This window comes from Tiliqua scincoides, chromosome 5, assembly GCF_035046505.1.
Source record: "Tiliqua scincoides isolate rTilSci1 chromosome 5, rTilSci1.hap2, whole genome shotgun sequence".
NCBI lineage: Eukaryota > Metazoa > Chordata > Lepidosauria > Squamata > Scincidae > Tiliqua > Tiliqua scincoides.
In genome coordinates, this window is record NC_089825.1 from 141434470 (window position 1) to 141458112 (window position 23643).

At 47.1% G+C, this 23643-nt stretch overlaps 1 protein-coding gene across 2 annotated transcripts; it reads right to left on the reverse strand.

The window, feature by feature from the left end:
* Positions 1 to 1426: 1426 nt before the first annotated feature.
* LOC136652118 (uncharacterized) lies at positions 1427 to 22930 on the reverse strand. 2 transcript variants are annotated; one of them, XM_066628996.1, is made up of 11 exons: positions 22857 to 22930; positions 19006 to 20032; positions 18322 to 18549; positions 17177 to 17401; positions 15178 to 15205; positions 12124 to 13481; positions 10208 to 11470; positions 8249 to 8813; positions 7504 to 7640; positions 5371 to 5542; positions 1427 to 4092 (listed from the first exon to the last, which is right to left on the reverse strand). In XM_066628996.1, the coding sequence occupies exons 2-11, from the start codon at positions 19945 to 19947 to the stop codon at positions 3815 to 3817; spliced, it is 5196 nt and encodes a 1731-aa protein (XP_066485093.1). In that variant the 5' UTR covers positions 19948 to 20032; positions 22857 to 22930; the 3' UTR covers positions 1427 to 3814. The 2 variants fall into 2 exon arrangements, with proteins under 2 accessions (XP_066485093.1, XP_066485092.1); XM_066628995.1 differs by having other exon boundaries at positions 17177 to 17404.
* Positions 22931 to 23643: the final 713 nt, after the last annotated feature.

Below are 23643 nucleotides of genomic sequence, written 5' to 3' on the forward strand. Positions count from 1 at the left end.
ACATCCAATAAGATTACATGGAGCCAGCCTTTTCCATGAAGCATCTAAGTAATGCGCAGTAGACTCAAGCCCGCTTCTATCCCAGACAGCCCATTGCCAGGGCCTCTAGGAGGAATTTTATCAGGGGGTACAAAGTTTCTTTGGGCCCCTTTGCAAAGGGGCAGGGGTGAAACAGAGTGGGGGAGGGTGGTGACGGGCAAGCATAGTAGGGGCAGGGAGGGGCAAAACAGGGTGGGGAGGGTAAGGACAGCTGGAAAAGTCTTTGGAGCCCAGGTCTACCAACCCGTGTGGCATCAATAGTGTCCCCAGTATCCCTAGTTGTGGTAGTGTCACCAGCATCCCATGCGGGCAACAAATCTGAGTAGATAGGAAATTGTAAGATCCCAGGAAATTTCTGGGTCCCCTCCTTTGGCTCCTGGGCCCCCCTTTTGACCCTGGGCCCGGGTACAAATTACCCCCTTTACCACCCTCTCCTAGGCCCTGCCCATTGCAACATGGTGCTGAATCTCTTGAAGTCAGGAGATGGAAGAGCTTTCTCAACATAAAAGGCCCCATCAAAAGGAAAGCCCGCAGGCAAAAATCATCCAGATGAATGGGCAACAAACTGACTCAGTCTCCCCTTTGGCCATCAGTAAACCCTTCCCACAAGTACGTAGGAGTGCTATGGCTTCATCCTGAGAAGTATACTGGGCTGAGCACAAGTGAAGGGGGAACCCATCTTGGATAGAAGTGGCGAGAGGGAGGAGGGTCACACGCAGAAGCTGGGAGGTTTACCAGTATGACCGAATCCTTTGCATTTCCACTCAGAAGTAGTCCCATTGTGGCCAGTAATTCGATGAACCTGCTGGAGCCATGCCATGAATTTCTCCTAGAGGGCTAGGAACCAACCAACCCCCCACCTTTTCCTTTCACTCATCCAGGGAAAATACCTTCATTCAACAATCATTGGTTCCTTCAGAGATGGATAAGAGAGCCCGCTCTCACCTCCTCCCCTCCTGCTTGATGCAGAACCAAAACATTAATGCCTTCCCTGCCTCCTGACTGGAACATCTCTGTGGCTCACCCGGTCTGAATGATGGCCCCACGAGGTCTTGCACGCCGCAAAAAAGTAAGCTAGCACCCCCAGACACAGACTTGAGTCTGCACATATGGGGACCCTTGTCAGAGTCAGCTGCCTCAGATTTGAGTCAGTGTTGAAGTCATTGACATGCCTGACTCAAGTGTACACGAATCAGCAAAGAATGTGTTTTTGCAACTCAAACTCAAGTCACCTGACTCGAGTCCCCATCCCTGGTTTGGGGTCCACCCACCCAACTTTTGTGGTCAAGGAGAATTCTTGAGAAAGTGAGGCCACAGGATGCCAGTTTCACAAGCCATAGCTGTAGCCAGGAGAAATTGACAAAACTGTCAATATAAGTGCACATAATTGGGACTGAAAGGCATTTAAAACCTTTGGATGAACACACAAGATACAGAACAGCTTTGCAAGATCAACATAAAGAACAACACAAAGAACAGCTTTGCAGCTCTGCAAATAATCCTATAACCTGGTACAGAAATAGGTTCTTTTTAACAAGGTGTACATTTCAGTCACAGTAGCATTTTTGTTCCATTCAGTGAGTTTGGAATTCAAGTGCCATTTACAAGTAAAACAAACCATGAAAAGTTCATTTATGCAAAAAGCAAATCACTTTGATTTCTTCTGCCCAGCGTTGGAGGAAAAATGTTTCTGTGGACCCTACGAAGTGCCATGCTGTAATTTGCAGCCTTCTAGTCTTCATGGTTTGGGTGTTGCCCAGTTTCCAAACACCCACCTAACTTCTGTGGTCAAGGAGAATTATTGAGAACCCTTGAAGACTCTTGAGAAAGTGAGGCTGCAGAAGGTCATTTCACAAGCCATAGCAGTAGCAAGGAAAAATTGGCAAAACTATCAATGTATGCTTGCATTTTCAGGATTATGTCAGAAATGGGCTATGTCAGAATGCTAGATGCAAGGGAGGGCACCAGAATGAGGTCTCTTGTTATCTGGTGTGCTCTCTGGTGCATTTGGTGGGCCGCTATGAGATACAGGAAGCTGGACTAGATGGGCCTATGGCCTGATCCAGTGGGGCTGTTCTTATGACTGAGAGCCACTTAAACATTTTAACCTTTGTGAACAAGTTCAAAAGCTAATGAGAGGCCAGGAGGAGTCAAAATCCGAACTTTCTTCATCTTGCAGATATTGGAGGGAATAAACTCACAAACTCTAGAAACAGGACATCTGTGTGTCCTTCCCTGTTAGCTGTGGCCAGCTTCAACAACAGAGAACAGTGACTGGAAAGATTCAGTGTAGATAGGAGGGATGATAACTAGGAGACAGAATGTCCCCCTCCCCTGAAGAGACCTCCCCCCAGCTCCTAGCCAGCCTAGGATATAGTGTGGGCCCACTGCACCAGCATTAGTTAGGTTTGGGCTGTGAAGCATGTGAGGAGAAGGAGAGAGACCAGAGTTGCAGAGGGAGAATGAATATTGTATTTTGCTTGGCAGAAACAGCCAGGGATGGGAAAACCCAGTGTGGTGGGACTCGAGTCTAGAGTCACCACCCCCTTGAGACTTGACTCGAAAATGAGTCATAATCAGGGCACTTTCTGAGTCACTGAGTTGTCCCTTCACAACTCTAAAGGACTCAAGTTGAATCACACCCCACCATTAAAAAGCCCACCACAGAAGAAAACAGGGCTGCTGCCAGATTTTGTGTGTGTGTATGTGTGTGTGTCAGAGCTGTCTTCAAACACTCCCCTGCTGTCCCCACCCATCTGTAAACAGGGCAGGAGGGGGTGGGAGGGACTGCAAGAGAGGGGACAGAAGTGTCAAGAGGGAGGAGTGTCACATACATCAGCTGCAAGGCTTACAGGACAACCCGATCCTTGGCAGCTTTCCTCAGAAGTAGTCCCATTTCAACCAGTCATTCAATGAGGGTTCCGCCTCCCAAGTAACAATGGAGCTTACAGCAGCCAGCCATGGAATGGAAAGCTGATGGCTATGAACCGTCTTTCCCCCCCCTTCCCTGCTTCCTCCCCTCCCTGGTCTTCTGCAGCTGATCATAAGGCAAGCACCCCTTTTGGCTTCTCCTGCTGCCCTCCCTCAGCCAAAGAAAATCTGAGAACACCCATCCTTTGTCCAATGATAATTGGTTCCTTCCTTCCTTCCTTCCTTCCTTCCAATCAGATGGGCAAGAGATCTGCTCCTGTCTCTCCCCCTCCCACTCCTGCAGAAGCAAACATTAACACTTTCCCTGCCTCCAACTAGAACCTGCCTGCTGTTCACCTGGTCTGAATGATGGCCCTATGAGATTTTTCATGCTGCAAAAGCAAGCAAGCAAACCCTGTAAGCAAGCAAACCCAGATACAGGCAGACTTGAGTCTGCACGTGTGGGGACGAGTGCCGGTCAGGGGCCCTTGACTCAAGTCTTTTTCAGAGTCTTCCATGCGCACGACTTAACAAGTCAGCAAAAAACCAGCACTTTCGCGACTCCGAGTCGAGCCACCTGACTCTAGTTCCCTTCCCTGCCAGTGTGTCCGTCCCCCTCCCAGCTCGGCAGTTTGTTTTTGTGCTGCTGAAAAACCAGCCCTATCACACTCCAATAATTAAAAGGCAAAAGTTCTAGGAGTCTGCCTGCTTCCCTTCCAGAAATTAAACACTGGAGCTATGCTGGTCTGGAGGAGGGGGATGGCAGCCCAGCTGCTTAGAGTCATCAGGGGCGCATCTGGAGTCCAAATATTTCCATCTTGCGCTTTGCACCTGCTCCCTCTCATGGCAGCAGTCATCCAAGTGCTTACCCACGGAAAGTGATGAGGTATTCTGGATAAGCATGATCATCAAAAAAAGTCACAAAAATTGCGGGTTTGCTGAGAGCGTTCACCAAACTGTCGTATCGGCCCCCACCGCTTGGCTTCATAGGAGGCAACACAAGTTTTTCAGCCCCACGGCCATACTCCCCGGTCAGGACCCGAGCTTGGAACATAAATTGGTACCCCCAGGGATCTGGCTTGGCATAGTGTGCAGAACGGCTGGCTTCCTCTGCAAAATAAATGCCTTCACCGTAGAGAGTTACTGCAAAGAAACAAGAGCAGGCAACATGTTCACACTCATGCATTAAGAACACCCAGAAGTTAGAAGACATGTTCTTATGCACTATTTTCTTACTATAAGTAGAGCCCCACTGGATCAGGCCAAAGGCCCATCTAGTCCAGCTTCCTGTATCTCACAGTGGCCCACCAAATGCTTCAGGGAACACACTAGACAACAGACACAACCTGCATTGTGTCTGTTTAAGTGTTTAAGAAATGGGACAAGACAAGGATTGAAAGTGTGAGAGCCCAATCCTATCCACACTTTCCTGGGAGTAAGCCCCATTGACTCTAATGGGACTTACATCTGAGTAGACAGGCACAGGATTCGACTGAGAGTCATGTATCTGTACTCCGCAAAGTTCTGTAACACTTCCTGGAATCTTTTGGAAACTTCTGAGTTCTGACATCTTCACTGTTTCTTTCCATGCAAATGGCTTGGGCTGGAATCTTGTCATTATTTTAATATAGGCATTTTAATAGGGCTGTCCTGAGTTCAACAAGATGTTGGATCATGGAGAACATCCATGGTTTTACACAGGTTTGCTTCTCATTAGCCCTTACAACTTTCCCCTTTTCCCAGTGCTCCTGTACCATCTTCTCCAGTCACTTCATGCGGGGTGTTCTCAGCCCCTTTCTTTCCCTGATCAGCTCTCAAAACCAAGAGCACAGCAAAGACATGCACGCACATGGCTTGAGGTCAGGGGCAGATCCAGTGTTTATGTTGGGGGGACCATGAGCACTACCTTAACTCCAGAGCCCTGGTCAACCAGGCTGTTATACCTGGGCTCCTGGTTGAAACTATGGCCTCTGTTGCCAAGGTTTGTTGGGTGGGCAGACCTGTGCTCCTGTCCAGGCTTGAAGCCCAGATCTACTTGCTAGGTAGACTTGGGCTCCTGGTTAAAATTCTGGCCTTCGTGGCCGAGGTTTGATGGATGAGTAGACCTGCACTCCCACCTGGACTTGGAGCTCAGATCTACCTGCCCAGTAGACCTGGGCTCCCATTCTAGCCAATCTTGCCAGTGCCCCACCCAGTGGGTATTCCCCTGGTGACCAATTTTGCTTCCCATTCCAGCAGGTGTCCTTCTCTGCTGGCATGACAGTTTAGGGAGGGGGCATGTACCCATGCCCCCCCTTGTATCCACCCCTGCTTGAGGTCTCCCTTCCTCTTCTCCACCAGACCACTCATTTCTGATTTCAAGCTGTTCTAGTGGGGAGGGACTGAATATCTTTTGGGTACAAGACTCCTTCACAATCTTACTCTTCCTGCAGGCACATTTGAAGCCAATCTCTTGGATGGAATCGCAGTTCTCTGGCGCTGTTCCATGATAGAGGATGCGCTCATTCTGAATCCTTTCTGGATTCTTCTTCTCCATCCAGCTGCGTTTCCAGCAGTAGGACACCCACAGATACCTGTTTTGGATTCTCTCTACCTGTGTGGGAATTACAAGGGTGTAGGCAGGTCACTGACATGCACATATAGGTTTCAGTTTACAGTACTCATAGCAACCAAGTGCATTTGAAAAAGCCAAAGAAATCCCTCCAGGGCAGCTTCCCACATGATTTTCTATACCCTTAAAGTTGCAGTCAACCAAATGTTGATTTGAGCATTTTAATAGGAACACATAAACTAATTCAAAAGTTAGTTTGGCACTGGGAAAAGTATAGACAACTCCACATCACAGTGTAGCAAAAGCACAATGATTTCTTCCACTCTTTTTTAAAATCCCCAAAGAGTCTCATAGAAGGTCATTCACACCCAAATTTTGGTTTAATAAAGTTTCTTTTTAGGGTTTCTTTATATATATATATATATATATATATATATATATATATATATATATTTAATATATTTAAATGGCTAAAAGGAGGCTAGTGAGTATCTTAGGCCTGGGCATTTTTGGTGTCACCAAGCGTGTGGTTGATCACTTAAGGGATTAGCAGCATAATCCTATGAATGTCTACTCAGAAGTAAAGCCCATTGAGTGCAATGGGACATTTCCTGGAAAGTGCATATAGGATTGTAACCTAACAGGAAGAGAAGCATGATGCTGGGAAGCTGGAACCTTCACACCTGCCCCAGGAGATCCAGAGCCACCTGCTGACCAGGGAAAAATGGCAGGGAAAGCACAATGGGTGGGGAGTGCGGAATGTGGGTGGGAGAAGCCAAAATGAGGAGGCAGTGAGAAGGGTGGACTGGGTCCTGGAAGGGGGCGGGTTCAGCAGCAGTGGTGGCCACTGCATCTTATCCCCCTTTCCAGACCCAATCCAGCAATTCTGCTATTGCAGGTTCAAGTACAACCCCCCCCCCTACACACACACACCACAAAGCCTTACAACTGTTCCCTTAACCAGAAACCTCCCAGATTGGATGCAGCAGTAGCCATTTTGGCACCACTGCATCATTGGGGAGAGGGGAGGATAGAATTGGGTTGTAAGTTCCTTCATCTCAGGAGGCTTCAGTCTTGATCCTCCCCCAAGACAGCATGAACCCAAGTTGGGCATACTCCTCTTTCCCCTGTGACAGGCCTTCAACTTTCTCAACAGAGATAAAAACTAATCATGTAATAAAGCAAAGGCCACCAGTTTCCTTGAACTCAGGCAGGTCTGAAGGGAGAAAGTAGAGTTCAAAAGTCACATGAATAGCTCAGTTTCATGTGTAGCAAATTCTGATAGCAGCCATCAAATAGCAGGTTCCTTCGGGAACCTTTCAGAAGGTTCCATTTCAGACTGTAAAAACTCCCCAAATGTTAAATGATAATAATAATTCCCATATTGGAAAGGCTGAGGTTATCTGCCAGTTCCTCTCATGCAGGGTTCAACATAGTGGGGTGGGGTGGGGGGACATCCAAAAAACAGATTGCCCCATTGGCAATCTGAAATAATCCAGCCCCAGAGGCATTCCACCATGCAATTGTGTACATTAAGTATTTTGTAAGTAATTCAGCCCCAAAAGTCCAGACCAAAGTTTAAGATGATGGTTGGCATTCAGATGGTTGACATTCCCCGAGAATGGAAGGAACGTTCAATTCTCAAAGGGAGTTTCCACTCACAGAAACATCACTCTGGATGCCACTTTGTGGATCTCAGCTCTCAAATTAACATTGCTCCTCTCATCGCACAGTGGGAACGTATGGACTTGGCTCTCTCACTTCAACCATGTGGAGCCAATTGTTCTGCTCACCCTTTCGTTCTGCTGTATGTTGACTTTCTGCTCGTGGCGCTTGGTGGTCTCGCTTTTACAGGCCAAAGTAGAGGGTGGGATAGGTACATTGGCTGCCTTGTTGCCACATGTGGTTGAGCTAAACAGACTCTTCTTACCTTTTGCTGGCTGGTGGCACAAACAAATCAACCTCTGCTCAGCATTCAGGTTTCCCAACCAATAGTGACTCACCTTCAGGACTGTGTAGCCAGCAGCAGTCTTACTGAAATTCCTTACAACATCCTTATACTCCTCCGAACTGCTCTGCAGTTTCACTTTCTTTATCAAACAGTCATCCATGGCTTCCCAGTGTGGGGCAATATTCTTGTCTACAATAAAAATAATTAGAATAAAACTGGAGGAGGTGGGAAGATGCTGTTGTCCTGCTCCAGAGGCTGTTGCCACCGTCCCCTTCTATCCCCTTCCCTCAGCTCACAGGAAATGACAGTGGAGAGCACAGGCCAATAAACCGGAAAGGGGGGAGAACAGGTTTTGCGTGTACCTACTTGGCATCAGGTGGGAGGTTCTGCTGGTGCAAATGTTTGCCTACACACACTGATGGGGGCAGAATTTGGGGTGGGGTGGGGGGTGGAACAGCATATCCATGGCCATTTAGGGCAGTGGATCAGCTGGGTCCATCCCTGGGTTTCAAGAAGTAGTTGGCTATTTTCAGAAGTAGTTGGCCCTTTGCGGATATGGGCTCTGCACCTTTAACAGCAACATAACATAGGGATCAACAGGCATTTTGTGGCAGTGTTTGAAAGAAGCAATCCATGGGGCTTAGCAGTTGTGTGGCACAAGAGACAAACATGGAAAGACAAAAAAAAACCACATCAAAGCAATAGAAAAATACATTGCGAAATTGCTGCTAGAGGCAAAGATGAAAAGGAGACTTTGACAGACTCTGCCTCTTCGAGGGTGAGGAGCATCTTCTCACCCCACAAGCAGATCTCCCTCTTTATCCTGAACTTCTTCCCATTGCTTGGCACAACAGCTTCACCCTTCAGCAAGTTGATATCAATCTTCTGTCCATTCCACGGCACCTGGACCCTCATTTTCTTTTTGCCGAATTCCGTCTCCAGGAGACGGTTTGTGGCCATGTCAAACGTGGACCAGCCATCATCAGTCGCATGATGCCACCGGACAGTCTCATATAGAATCTTGGAATCTATCCACACCTCCTGAGCTTTCTGGATCTTTGCATTCACTCTTCTCTCTATCAGTGTGTAGATGGCCCCCAGAACCTTTTCAACATCATCTCGGGAACCAGCAACCTGGACAACCTTCTCTCTCGGGAGATGGAAGGAAACTGGAAACAGATGTGATGTGTTATTGCAGAGTTCCTGGAGCATCTCATCACTGAAAGTAGCTATCTCTGCACTGCAGATGGTTTCCTCATGGAACTTGGCAATGAAATCAGCCACTTGTTGCTTGAGGAAGGCCACGTCGTGCTCTCGGCCCACCACACACACCACAACTGGGTGGTCTTCCTCAGCCAATTCCTAAAACAATAACAAAATAAAAATGCCTCAAATCCTGTAGTTAGTGATATCCCAAAGCTAGCATCTCACTCCCATTTCACTTAAGCCCAGTGCCCTTTGAAGGTAAGGTGAAGCTGAAAGGGGTAAAGGTGCAGTCTGCCTCAGATGAAAGGTGCCAAGATTCCTAATAAAAGGACAACACCAAACTTATCCAAGTGGTGAAGACCAGAAGAGATGGTGAAGAGCACCAGAAGGATCTCTCCAAACTGGGAGAACGGGCAGCAAAATGGCAGATGCATTTCAATGCAAGTAAATGTAAAGTCATGCACATTGGGGCAAAGAATCAAAACTTTATAGACTGATGGGTTCTAAGCTGTCTGTGACAGATCAGGAGAGAGATCTTGGGGTGGTGGTGGACAGGTCGATGAAAGTGTCAACACAATGTACGGTGGCAGTGAAGAAGGCTAATTCCATTCTTGGGATTATTAGAAATGGTATTGAGAATAAGACGGCTAATATAACAATGCCTTTGTACAAATTGATGGTATGGTCGCACCTGGAGTATTGCATCCAGTTCTGATTGCCACATCTCAAAAAGGATATAGTGGAAATGGAAAAAGTGCAGAAGAGAGCAACCAAAATGATTACTAGGCTGGGGCACCTTCCCTATGAGGAAAGGCTACAGTGTTTTGGGCTCTTCAGTCTGGAAAACAGACGCCTGAGGGGGGACAAGATTGAGACATACAAAATCATGCAGGAGATGGATAGAGTGGATAGAGAGAGATGCTCTTTTTCTTCTCACATACCACCAGAACCAGGGGACAGCCACTAAAATTGAGTGGTGGGAGAGTTAAGACAGACAAAAGAAAATATTACTTTACTCAGCATGTAGTTAGTCTGTGGAACTCCTTGCCACAGGATGTGATGATTGCATCTTGTCTAGATGCCTTTAAGAGAGGATTGCACAAATTTCTAGAGGAAAAGTCCATCATGGGTTCAAGTCATGAAGGGTAAGTGCAACCTCTTGATTTTAGAGGTGGACTACCTCAGAATGCCAGACACAGGGGAGGGCACCAGGGCACAGGTTGTATCTTGCTGTCTTGACTGCTCACTGAAGCATTTGGTGGGCCACTGTGAGATATAGGAAGCTGGACTAGATGGGTCTTTGGCCTGATCTAGTGAGGCTCTTCTTATGTGGACTTCACACAGAACTATTTTTGACTCCCACCTGGCCCATTGGCTCAAAACAAATTTGATGGGCAGATTCCTTGTTCTGAGACTCGACCAACCAATACTCAATGCACTAGAAACACCCACGAGTTCCAACAATTTAACATGCCTTTTATCATCACAAATTTGAAGAGAAGCAAAGAGAAGCTGCCCAATAAAGGTCTTAAATGGCATCACACACTTACTTGGTCCCTGTTTCTGCTATGATAGGTGCCTCCATTACTGTGACACACACTCTTCTGGTTCGCCACTCTCACGATGCAGTCCTGCTGTTCTGCTATTTCCTGCAGCCAACTTGCTCCGGCCCCGGAGAAGTACCCCACCAGAGATGTCTTCTTCAGAGGCACTGTGCCACACACAAGGGAATTCAAGTCCTTTCTGATAACGTGAATGGCTTCCTTCACCCATTTTTGCAGCCCGGTGACCTGCAGGGCTAAAAGCTGACTGCCTGATTGAATCTGAATGCAGACATTGAGATCATCCCACTCCATGATACAGAGGAGATTCTCCCCAGCCAAAGCTAGTTCTGCTCTGGGGATGCACATTTTTTCCTCCACTGACGAGTTATCCTGCAGGTATTCCTTAATGGATTTCTCCACCTCAGTGATATGGGGGCAGATGCCAACCAGAGTCACCTGATCAGGTGCAACGTGATGAAGGGCAACTTCTTTATAGGATCTCAACTTGTGCAGCAGTGCCTTCCATTCTTCACACTCGGTGGCCCATTTCAGCCCCTCAGCTATCGACACAGTCCTCTGACTCACCTGCCTCATGATGATCTCCTCTGCTTCCTTCATTGTACTCAAGTCCAGGCCAGCAACCTGCACAACTTCAGAGACCTCAAGCACAGCAAGAATGCCCTGCTCTATGAAGAAATCATTGCAGAAGAGCTTGCCCCACTGGGCCTGGACAAACTGGGACTGGAGATCTGACAGAGGGACTGGGAGAACTTGGAAGTCACCGAGGACCTCCTCAAAGCGCTTCTTCAACTCCACCACCTTTTGTCGGGGACCCCTGAATGTAACAGTTACTGGATCTTCAGCAATGATTTCTGTCTTTACTAGAGAGTTGGATGGCAGTATTCCCTGAACCAAGCTTTCATTTACAATAATACATGGAACTGTCTCATATTGAGCCTCAGCTTCAATGCACTCTGCCTGGTATTTCTCAATCTTTCTATGAATTGCTTCTAGAAGGTTTCCAACGTCTTCTTGATAGCCATAAATCTGAAGCTCATCCCCCGGGTGATGGAGGCCAATGGGATACCGGCGTGATGTGTTCTTGCAGAGTTCATTGATGAACCTGTCATGGAAAGTTGCTATTGCTTCATGACTGATGGTTTCTTCATGGAACATAGCAATGAAACTAGCCACCTCTTGCTTCAAGGAGGCCACATGGCTCTTTCTACCCACTGCATGGATCACCTCCACATGGTCTTTAGCCAATCTCTAGGGGGGAAAAAACCAGACAAACATGCAAACATTTGAAGTTAAAGTCATATACTAAACATTGGATGACAGTGTAAATGAAATTTTAATTCCATATCATTAATTTGTACCCAAGTACACATTTTTTCCCAAAGCTGTTTAAAATTTCACATCTAGTCCATCATTCAAAAACAGAGAAAGCATGTGCTTCTTGTCTAATGAAGTACATATTTTTATCCCCATTTTTATTTGGACGTATGAAATCAGAGCTGGCAGAGAAAGAGGGACAGGCAAGTTATTACCTATAGACAGTTGCCCTAGAAACAGAGCAACAGAAGCCAGAAGTGACATTACAAGAGGAGGACCATAAAGGTCAGTGTGCCATGAAAAGAAAAACATTGAAAGTAACTGCTGTAGGTCAAGGTCTTGAAAGACTGTTCAACAACCAGAGATTCACAAGTCTATCCCTGGTACACATGACTAGAGGTGTTTGAAAACAGTGTTATTTATTTTACTCAGAAGTAAGCCCATTGTGTTCAGTAAGATTTAGGCTATAATCCTATCTTACTCACTGGAAACAAACACCTCTACCCATGGCCCAAGCACCCTTTAAAAACAAAACAAGAAAACCAACAGAAGCTGCAAAGAGATCTTTTCTCAAACATCACAGTTACCTTCCCCCGGCTGCTCTTGCTATTGGTGCCTCTGTCACAATGGTTGGGGACTTGTTGATGCTGCATCCTGACAACACAGCGGCACTGTTGGGCCATTTCCATCAGCAGACCTGCTCCAGTCCCAGAAAAGTATTCACTAAGAGTTGCTCTCTGCAGTGGTATCGTTGCCGGCACAAGAGAATCCAGGTCTATCTTGATGGCTGGCATGGCCTTCCTCACGTATTTTTGGAGACCTTTCACCTGCAAGGACAATACCTGGTTGTTTGGCTGGAGTTTGACAGTAACTTTGAGATGCTCCCAGTTCATTATGTGGAGGAGATTCTGCCCTGCATTTGCCAATTCTGGTCTTGCAAGCATCATACTTCCCAGCACTTCAGAATTTTCTCTTAGGTATTCCTTAATGCATTCCTCCACGTGAGTGATATGGGGTGAGATGCCAACCACAGTCACCTGACTGGCTGCAACATGATGAAGGGCTATTTCTCTTTGGGACCCCAACCCGTGCAGCAGTTTCTTCCACTCTTCAGTCACTGTGGCCCACTGCAGCTCCTTATCTATCACTACTGTCTTCTCACCCACGTGTCCCATGATGATCTCTTCTGCTTCCACCATTTTATCCAACTCTAAGCCAGCAACCTGGACAACCTCAGAGACTTCCAGAACAGCAGGGATGCCTCTCTTCAAGCAGAAGTCATTGTGGAAGAGCTCGCCCCATAGCACCTTGACAAATTCAGACTGGAATTTTGATAAAGGGACTGGTTGGACGTAGAAGTTACCCAGGAGCTCCTTAAAGCGCTTCTCCGCCTCCTCCACTCTCTGGCGGCGGCCCCAAACCCTCACAGTTGCTGGATTCGTAGCAATGATGTCAATGTTTACAAGAGGGTTGTAGGGCAGCATCTCTTGGACTAGAAAATCTTTTGCAACAGTGCATCTGGGCAGTGGTTCAGCTGTAAACTCCCGGTTCACCAGTTGCCTCTGAAACGCCCGTTGAGAAAGGCACTGGAACAAAGAGGTCATCTCATCAGACAGGCCCACCAGCCACATTCTGTCATCAGAATAGATCTTGATAGATGGGAACTCCTTCAGAACGGTCACCTGCTCAAGCAAGGAGTCTAGCATTTCTGGTCGGGTCTCGCAATGCAACAGGTACTGGTCTCGCACAGAACGGAAGGCGGCTCCCAACTCATGCAGTGCCACAGACGTCTCTGTGGCCTGGAACACCATTCCCCAAGGGCAACGCATTTGGATGCGATAACCAACTTCCTTCAGTTGCACTTCAAAATGATGGAAGGCAGCTGGGCTCTCATTCAGGTACCACAGAAAGAGGGAGTCCTCTGGGTGACAGAAACCCACAGGCTCTGGAAGAAAGATGGATTGATTGGATATTAATCCACACTAGGGTACCATGTCCACACAAAAATAGTTTCATTTTCTCCATTTGCCTCTGTATTCTTTTTGTATTCCTAGGGGATGCTGAGTTTTAAGAAATGGGAAAGGAGGAGGGAGGTAAAGCACAAGCTTTTGTCATATATAATAACATACAAAGAAAATATTTCTTTACCCAGTGTGTAATTAGTCTGTGGAACTTCTTGCCACAGGATGTGGTTTGAACCCCTGCTAACTGGTTAAGAGGCACTTTTTCAAGTGGGTGCTTCTCTTTTATTTAGCAGGGGGAGAGTAATTGGCCCACCTCACCCCCAGCAGTGTCTTTTCTAGTGGCTATCTGCTGGTGTTGCATCTTTTTAGATTGTGAGCCCTTTTGGGACAGGGAGCCATTAGATTTATGATTTTCTCTGTAACCGCAGTATATAAATACTGTTGTTGTTGTTATGTCTGGCCTGGATGCCTTTAAGAGGGGATTGGACAGGTTTCTGGAGGAAAAGTCCTTCGCAGGTTACAAGCTGGTACGTGCAACTTCCTGGTTTTAGAAATGGGCTACCTCAGAATGCCAGGTGCAAGGGAAGAGCAACAAGATGCAGGTATCTTGTCTTGCATGCTCCTGGAGGCATCAGTGGGCCGCTGTGCAATACAGGAAGCTGGACCTTTGACTAGTAGGGCTCTTCTTCTGTTCTTAAACTGTGAACCAAGATCCTGGAGAGCCAACCTGCAGAATCAAACAGCCTCCTAGACTGTAGTCGAAAGCAACTTCCTCTATTCTAAAATAAAAAGGATCTGGGACTATTGATTTTTGGATGGCTCAGTCCTGGGAGGACGTTGTGCTGCTGGAACTTGCATTATGGCAGAACAAGGTCCTTTATGATTGTCGCACACCATTTTGTGCTGCAGAGCCAGTGCTGCGGGTGATGAGCAGCTGCGTTAGCACACCAACGGCCTGCACAGGAGCCCTGGCACCAGGAAGTTACTGTGGGGTGGGCAGAACAGGGCAAGAAGGAAAACATGGCAGGAGGAGTGTGATTAGGGTCAGGAAGGGGACAGTACTGGCAGCAGCAGAGCCACCAGTACCCTACTCCCTCCCATTCCCGACCTTGTTCTCCCTTCCTGGGTCCACTCAGATGTGCACCAGCTATATAGGTGGTACAGGTTCAAGTAGACCCAGTGGTGCTGTGAGGACTTAACTCCTTGGCAAGGGAACAATTTCCCCCTTACTTGGAAGAGACCTTTGGGACTGTCCTCCTACCAAAGCCATCTGGTAGGAAATGGGATGCTGCTCTAGGTGGGCTTTGGGCCTGATCCAACAGGGCTCTTTGTATGTACATGTGTTTGTCATTCCCCAATACATCCATTTTGAATTCCAGGTATGTCATGGCAAGCTGGGCAGTGTTTTCCATGCCTTTTGGGATATTTGGGTGGGGGGAAAAAAAATCACCTGATACAACACCAAAAAAGCACCCTAAACTGTTGGCCACATGACAGTGACCACAAGGGGTGATTTAAAATGGCTTTCATGGGACAACCCCAACCCTTAGGTCTTCCCTACCTGCACAAATATAATGAAAGCAACCTTCCCTCAGGGGGCTGGTAAGCAGAAGGAGATACCCACAAATGTGTGTGTGCTGCCCTATTGTTCAGCTAGTGTCAACCACATCATCTTACCCACAGCAGCACTGAAGCAATCTTCCACCTAGAAGAAAAAGACAGATTTCAGCTTATTCAAGCATCTAGAGCTGCTACCATTTTTCTGACCTTCTCTTCTTTTTTAAGTAGCAGCCTGATATAATGTGAGGTTTTCCTGATTAGGGATAAGCAGTAGAAAAAACTCCCCCTGCTTAATTTCTCCACTTTGAGCTACAGTTAAAGGAAAGAAGTTGGGGGGGGGGGAGGAGAGAGAGAGAGAGAGAGAGAGAGAGAGAGAGAGAGAGAGAGAGAGAGAGAGACAGCAATCCTAATATTTTCAAGGCTGGGGACAGAGTTTAAGAGCATGGATTCAGTCTCATCCCAGGATAAAAGTTATTGTAATCTAGGATTACTGGACGGAATGACAAAAGGATAACATAAACCACCATCATTCAGTCTCAGCACACCTTTCCCAGAATCTGCAAAATGGAAATAGAACAATGGATATTGGCTCTCATCTCACTATACATCCTTTTAACTGCACACATGGTCCCCAAGTTAAGCACAGGACTCTACACCCTAATCATTCTGTAGAAGAAATAATTTTGGGAGACAAAACTTCTTATTTTTGCAGCACTGTGACATGACTACCAGAGATCCCTCCCCTCCACAGGGGTTAAACCACAGGAGAACCATCTCCTATTGCAGTGTTCTTCAACCTTGTGACCCCAATGGGGTAGCGAAGCCTGAGTTATGGGGTCGCAGCAACTTAGAGGAACAAAATTGGAGCACCACCAGGTGAAGGGGGCACCTGGTGCACCCCTTCAGGTTCCAGGAGCTGGTGTCCCATTCTTGCACAAGTTCTTAGCAATTAGGCTGAAACAGCTTTCACTAGTGCCAGGTTTCATGGCAACTCTTTCTGCTCTCTCTAATATGAATATGGTTACATTGCTGGGAGGGCATAATGGGGGTGGAGAGTGCAGCGACGGGGGGGGGGCAGAAATGGGGGGAGAGGGTCCTGAGAGGGGAGAGGGACTGACAGTGGGTCCCCAGTCTCATTATTTATTGGGGTCGTGGCACAAAAAAGGTTGAAGATCACTGTTCTGTTCTGTGCACTGGCCCACCTCACCCCAGCAGTGTCTGTTCTACTGGCTGTCTGCTGGTATTCATTTGCATCTTTTTAGATTGTGAGCCCTTTTGGGACAGGGTAGTTGGCAACCTTCAGTCTCGAAAGACTATGGTATCGCGCTCTGAAAGGTGGTTCTGGAACAGCGTCTAGTGTGGCTGAAAAGGCCAATTCGGGAGTGACAATCCCTTCCACACTGGGAGCAAGTGCAGTCTGTCCCTGGCCTGTCTCCCTTGCTATGGGCCTTCCTTCTTTGCCTCTTTGCCTCAGACTGTTGGCCAAGTGTCTCTTCAAACTGGGAAAGGCCATGTTGCACAGCCTGCCTCCAAGTGGGCTGCTCAGAGGCCAGGGTTTCCCACTTGTTGAGGTCCACTCCTAAGGCCTATTTGATTTTTCTCTGTAAACCGCTTTGGGAACTTTCAGTTGAAAAGCGGTATATAAATACTGATAATCATCATCATCATCATCATCATCTAGACTGCAGAACCTTCCCTGGCCATAAAACATGCACTTATACAAAGTGAGCCTGTGGCAGATTGCTGAGCAGTGTTTCACCAAAGGAACATTGCACAGGAAGGTCCAGGTAGGAAGCTCTGCATGGGGTTTGTATTCAAAAGTCAAAGGTAGTTTTATTTAAGAAAATACCCCTTTGTAGGCAAGGAAATAAATGGATCCCCCAGCTAATTTGGTCCTCTTCAAGAGGAGAGAAAGAGTGGAAGGAAGGAAGGTGTAAGAATAGCACCTTGCTTAACCAAAGCATACATTATGGAGAACAGAGAACATTATCAGCTTACCACCATCTAGCTGGCTTTACTGCCCCCTGCTGGTACAGGTACAACAATGCAGCATTGCTGCATGTACCAACAGAGCTCAAAGACTACCTATAACACCATCAATTCCTATTGTGATTACCGAGCAAGGGGGTGTCCGTTCCAGAAGGGGGACCACTTGCACCAGCTTCATCCAGGTGCTGGGAACCTCTTTCAAGAAGCGGTTAATTTCCTCCAACATAACAAGGAGACACTCCCCTTTCATGGTCTGGTCTGGACCCACTGGCTCGATGACCGGGAATGAAATGGACTCTAGGAAGGACCCATAGAAGATGCTGAGACAGTTCCACACCATCTTCCGAATGGCCTGCTTGGAAGAAGAAGAGGACACATGTGTTACTGCAAGGAAGCTTGAGGGGCCAGGGTAAGGGCCTCCTGAACACTCACCATGGAGTACACCTATCACCATAGGAAATAAGTGACCATGAGCTGATATTGAGGGAGGGTTTCAGAAGCAGGGGACAAAGTGGGACTGGGAGGTAAATCTTCATGTTTAGCCCAGACATGACTTGTGTGCAATCTGAGCTGTAGAGCACTTGCTCCACATACAGAATAAACATTTGTATAGTATTTTCCACAAAGTGCTTCACATGTATTGAAACTGTCCTCACAACAACCCTGCAAGGAAAGCAGTATTACTGTCCCATATCAGAGTTGGGGAAGACTGAGGCTGAGAGGGAGTGGCTGAGGTTCACTGAATGATCTTGGGACTCTCACATTCCCTCTGCACTACCTACTTCACAGGGTCGTTGTGAGTAGGAGGATAATATATGCCAATCCTGAAGTCCTTGGAGGAAGGGTAGAATAAATGCATCACTAATTTGCTTTTTCCATGGCAGTGAAATGGAGACAGTTAACCCAGCAATAGTTAAGTCCACTCGATATGTCTCCAAGAGAGCTAGTGAGGGGCAGGTATGAGAGGCAAGGAGGCCCACAAATTCCCACTCAGTATGATGGTCACTGAGTGGTTTCGGGCCAGTCACTATCACACAGCTTAACCTGCCCCATAAGCCTGAGGAAAAAATGGGGAGGGGGTATTCTTGCTATCCTAAACAACTTCTGGGCAGGATTTAAAAAAAAATGTTATAAGAAACCAATGGTAAAACACAGAAGAGCGCCTCATATCTGGAGCTATGGAGGCATTCCTAGGGGCCAGTGAAGGGGGTGCACTCAGAGAAAGAACAGGTTCTGGGGCAAAATCATGGTCAGTAGCACTTCTAATTTTACCTCCTGGGGATTTTTGCACTTCAGCTGAGACCCTTCAAGCTGCACCAGGTACAAGTCTCTGCAATCAAATTGTGGGAAGCCTGAAGCGGTCACCAAAAGAACCTCTCCTGGTCGCAGGTTCGCAGCTTGTGGGGCAACTTCCAGAGCCTTCCGTGTGATGGCAAGGACATCCGGGCCCCAGCCCAGCCCATCAGACTCCCGCACCAATGGAATGACTGCAACATCCGTCTAGCAGAGAGTCAGAGATGGCAATCAACATTAATTCACATGCCCCCAACAATTTTCAACCATTGTGCCATTAACTGAAAGCCAATGAAGGTCTTTTTCCCTACTGAAAATCACACAGGAGAAGGTGGCTACAATCATAATCAGAACTATGGGAGGGCCAAACTACTACTACTCCCTGCCATGCTTTAGCCACATTTCACTGCTCCCCCAAATACTATATATCAATAAAATAAACCCCCTATTAGACAGACATCTAGTTTGCCTTCGAGGTGAGTGTCAACCTCAGCACCTCTCCCCATCCACTGTCAACCATTTCTCTTCCCATCCCTGCCCTTCCTCACACCAATACAGTGAATGATTCAGGCTGCAATCCTGACCTCACTTTCCTGGGAATAAGTCCCATTGAACACAATAGGACTAACTTCTGAGTAGACCTGCTTAGGGTTATGCCCTTACTTTCTTTTTTGTGATGGAACCAGCAACCACCTCAATCCGGACAGCTTCCAAGGACAGGAGCACATTTCTCAGCCTCTCTTGGCCATTCTTTCCTGGAGACCAGAGCTTCCCACATTCCTTAAGGAACACTGCCAGATCATCTCTGCTACTAGATATAAAATTAATGTTCTTCAAGGAAGAAGCAGCGTGGTCTCTCTTAAAGGCTTCAATTCCTGTAGTGATTGCTTCTGCTTGAAAAGAAGAGATAGCAGGATCTGAGCAGGATATCAGCAAAGACCGGAGACCTCTGGAGGATGCGGCCTCCAGAGCCAGCTTCACTGCAGCGGTTGCTAGTTCCATAATTGGTGGATGACCAAGAAAAACATCCAGCTTAGTGTGGAGAAATCCTTGCTGGTTCAACGCCCTTTGAGCAAACACAGCATTTCCACAGTCCTTGTCTCCACTTGTGCTGAGGCTCATGACTGCATCCACCCTGAAGCTTCTAGAAGCTTCTCCCTCCCAAAGAAAGAGACCGAGTCCCTCGTGGAGGTGGAAAGACCCAGCTGTTCTATGCTTGGTTTGCAGATGTGTCACCGTATTGACTCTGAACAGTGAGCCCACCATGATGAGTAGTCTGCTGATGGCCTCTTTGGCTCTCAAAATTGCTTTTGGGGAGCCAGAAAAAGAGAGCACCCTCGAGACTCCTTCCTGGAGTCCCCCAGAAACCTTCACTTCCCAAAGCGATGGAGACATGATGCCCACAAGCTGGTCCCACAGCTTCTCTTCTGCTGGGGTGATGAATAAAGGGTCAGTGGTTTCAGAGATGTCCTTGATGTGATTTGCACCCTCTTGCCCATTTAGTCCACCTCTGTAAGTGCCTTCCACTTGGTTCCAAGGTGGGTCTCTTCGCACTGAAACCAACGGTGCCCACTCTGATCCCTCATCCATCTTGCCCTTATCCATAGTATTTCAAGGGGATATGAAACAACTTGGACAGCTTTGCCAACCTGGACAGCAAAGGCATACTTCGGCTTCAAGATCTGAGTAACTGGTGAAAAGAGAACAAGTCAGGTGCAGAAGTGCAAGAACATAGAGGAACCAACAAGCATGCTTAAATTTTTGGGTTGGTCTACGCTTGGGGCAAAGAGCGTGTTTGCCCTGTACATTGGCCAATTAGGTGTGCCCCCAAGTAAGGAGCTGCTGGCTGGTTTTGACCATCATTCCATGCCAAACAAAGCCACCCTTGAAACTGTCACACCTCAGGGCTCCTAAAGTGAAAAACAGGGACTAGGAAAAGATAAATACACGGTGACTACAGACTAAGCAGAAATGCAGTCCCCAATATCTCCTACAGGGAGATGAGCAGGGCCCCATCTTTAGAGAAGAGGAACTAGATGAGCTTCCAGTTCCTTTCTAGGTTACACCAATCTCCCATACTATTCATGCTCTTGATTCCATCCCATTCATTTATTTCTCTCATTTAAATCCCATCCTCTCCTCAAGGAGCTCAGGGTGGTGCAGATGGTTCCTCCCCCCACATTATCCCCACATTTTTATATGAGGTAGGTTAGGCTTAGAGAGCATAAGTGGCCCAAAATCACCCGGTGAACCTCATGGCTGAGAGATGAGTTAGAATCTGGGTCATCTTTGGCCAAGGCCAACCCTGGCCATTGGACCACACAGTCTCTCAAGTCCTACTGTGAGGGGTGTTTGCTTCTGGTGAGTAAGACAGGATTACAGCCTCAATCCTATCCAACTTTCCAGCTCCGGTGTAGCCACAATGTAGCCCTGTGGTTAGGGAATACATGTTCCCATACCATGAGAAGGCTTCAGTGTCTGCCCCTCCTCCACAGGATGTAGTGCACACCCCACTGGCACAACTGCACCAGCACTGTAAAACTGGATAGGTTTGGGCCCTAAGTCTCTAGGCATGTGGCTTGGGGGTGGTTAAATCCTTATAGCATATGCACTTGGTACCAGGATCTACACTTAAGCTATTTCTGCCCAATGTTGCATATACGCAACAGGGACCAAATGTGTACACCTGTGGGCCAAGCAAAAATGGGTTAAATTACCTAGATTTGTTACTCTCTGGTCACTCTGGTTGGCCCAATTTGGATAAAATTCATTATTTGTTAACAGGCACCCATAAGGAGTTAACTAAGATGGTAATGTTAATGTCAAAGATGTTAATTCTGTTATTCAGAGAAATGCTGGCATTCATTCTTGAGTCTTAATACTTTGAATTGGAGCTCACTTTGTATACAAAGTGCAGTTTTGCTTTTTATTGTGGGGGCTGGACGGATCTTTTATTTTCCCTTTTGTGCATTGTTTTTATGTAGCACTATGTTGTGTCGGCTGTCTATGCCTGTAAAGGTTCTGATCTGATCACAGCCTAACTCTTACTGGACAACAGAATTACTTCTGAGTAAGGTAAATAGCACCATTTTCAAACACCTCTACCTTTTGCTGCACGTGGCCACTCCCACTTGCCGGGTACAGGGAATGGATTTTGGGGTCACTTGGATCAGGGGAAATTTTGTTAGCTGCTCCAAGCTGCTGTCCTAGGCAATCACTGAGACAATCCTGGTGGGCACGTTGGCCTTTTGAACAAGTGACCTCAGGCTGTCATTGTATTCTCATTTGCACTTACCAGGGAGTAAATCCCATCAAACTCAGTGAAGCTTACATCCAAGTATACATGCATAGGATTGTGCTGTCAACTTAGGACATGAATAGCAAATCTTCCTGCCTGTAAAGGAAGATGTTTTGGAATTGGACAAGCCTCCCTTGAGCGGCACGCCTAAACGCAGCTGCATGACTGGTCCCCTGTATTGGTGTTCAAAAATACATTAACCCCACAAAGGCCCACAACTCCCAGCTGTACCAAACGAGAAGCCATTAGCCAAACCAGCCACAGAAACAAATACACACAAATACACAGTTCAGAGACAGTGGAATTGTTTCAAGCCCAAAGGCTGGTGCGGACATACTACCAGGAACACACTTGCCCATTTCCTATGTACAGAGGAGATACACTGTGTTTAGGTACACTGTCACCTTAAGCATGATCCAGCCTCCAGTCTTCCTGCCCCCTTTCCCCTCTTCCCTTGCCAAGGAGAAATCTTGTTCTGGGCCTATATGAAGAGCCTGCCAGGGAGTTTGCTGGCACGTGTGGAGCCCGATTACACAGAACCTTGATGACACAATACAGAAGAACAGTTGGGTCAAAAAAGGGACTCAGGCTGAATGGCTCTATGATGAGAGGGCGGTCATCGTCCAAATTGCTCTTGTACCCCTGCTGAAGTCTGATACAACCCTATCCCCGAGTGTACAAATGGGCTGAGCCCAGCACACCACTGATCACCACCAATGATGCACATTTCAGCAAAGGTTTAGTTTCCATGCAGGTTAGAGGAGCCGCACAACCACTCTTATACATGATGAACGACAGGGATCCCTTATCTCCCAAAATGGCCATTTGGATACATCTCAGTGTAGCTAAACTCAAGGACACAGCATGCCTTAGGGCCAAATGCTTCCATACAAGCACTTTTCTGGGGACTCACCACCTGTAGTTCACCCAGTTTTTAACTGAGCATCTGCACAAGGCCATTTCAAAATAGCCGACTTCCAGCACCTCCTATCTTCCTCTCCTGTGTTCTTCCAGGTGAAGACACTAGCAGAAGAAGGTTTGCTTTCTCAATGCATATATGTGTCCAGTTGTCATGAAAGACACAGGGGTGGGGCCAGGCAAGCAAATAACCAGTGGCTTATCACAGGGCATTTGGCTGGGAATTAAGATATTCCCATTTAAGGCTGTTTCCTCTCAGTCCCTCCTTTCCTCTTTAAATAGCTGCTATTAAGCTCACCTGCCCCTCCAGTGCTCCTCTAGACTGGCCCGGCACCTTCTTCATTTTGCATCTTTGGCAGTGTTCAAGTTTTGTTCCTGAAGACAGTCTTTCAACAGCTGAGTTTCACTTTCCATTCCTTCCAGGAAGGTTTTGTTTCATGTCTGAGGGTGAGTCCAGAGGAACTCCAGAACTGTTACTGTGCCTGATTTGCAGGGTAGACCAGTGGGAGATGTTTGGGATACCAGATGAACCCCTAAAATAAAAGGAAGGTCCTCCTTGCCTGTCCAGGCATGTCCAAGCCAAAAGCTGGTACTTCTCCAAAGTTTCAGGCAAATATATTTGTTTGCAAAGTGCTGGTAACAGGACTTTGTCCTAGCTGGAACCAAATGGGAAGTGAGACAAGTTATTCCCTTGGTGTTATGGCTTGCTGAATGAAAGTGGGATGTGGGAGGTCACATACTTATCAAGCTGGCTTCAGGCAAAGCTGGAGCCAAAGGAATAAGCACCAAGTTGGGTCTCCAGTAAGATTGGTGTCATATTTTCTCATAACTCTTTCTAAGTGGGTAAAGAGGCACCTTTTACAGTGGAGTCCTCTTATACTCTCCTTCTTCACCCCAGTATGGCTTATTTCCCAGTGGCTGTTGCTGGTGTTTCTTCTCCATCTTTTTTTAGACTGCGAGCCCTTTGGGGACAGGAAGCCATTATTGATTTGTTTTGCTATGTACCTTCTGAACTACTTATTGCTGAAAAGTGGTACATAAATATTCTTGATGATTACGATGATGGGGTGCCTGTAACAACATCA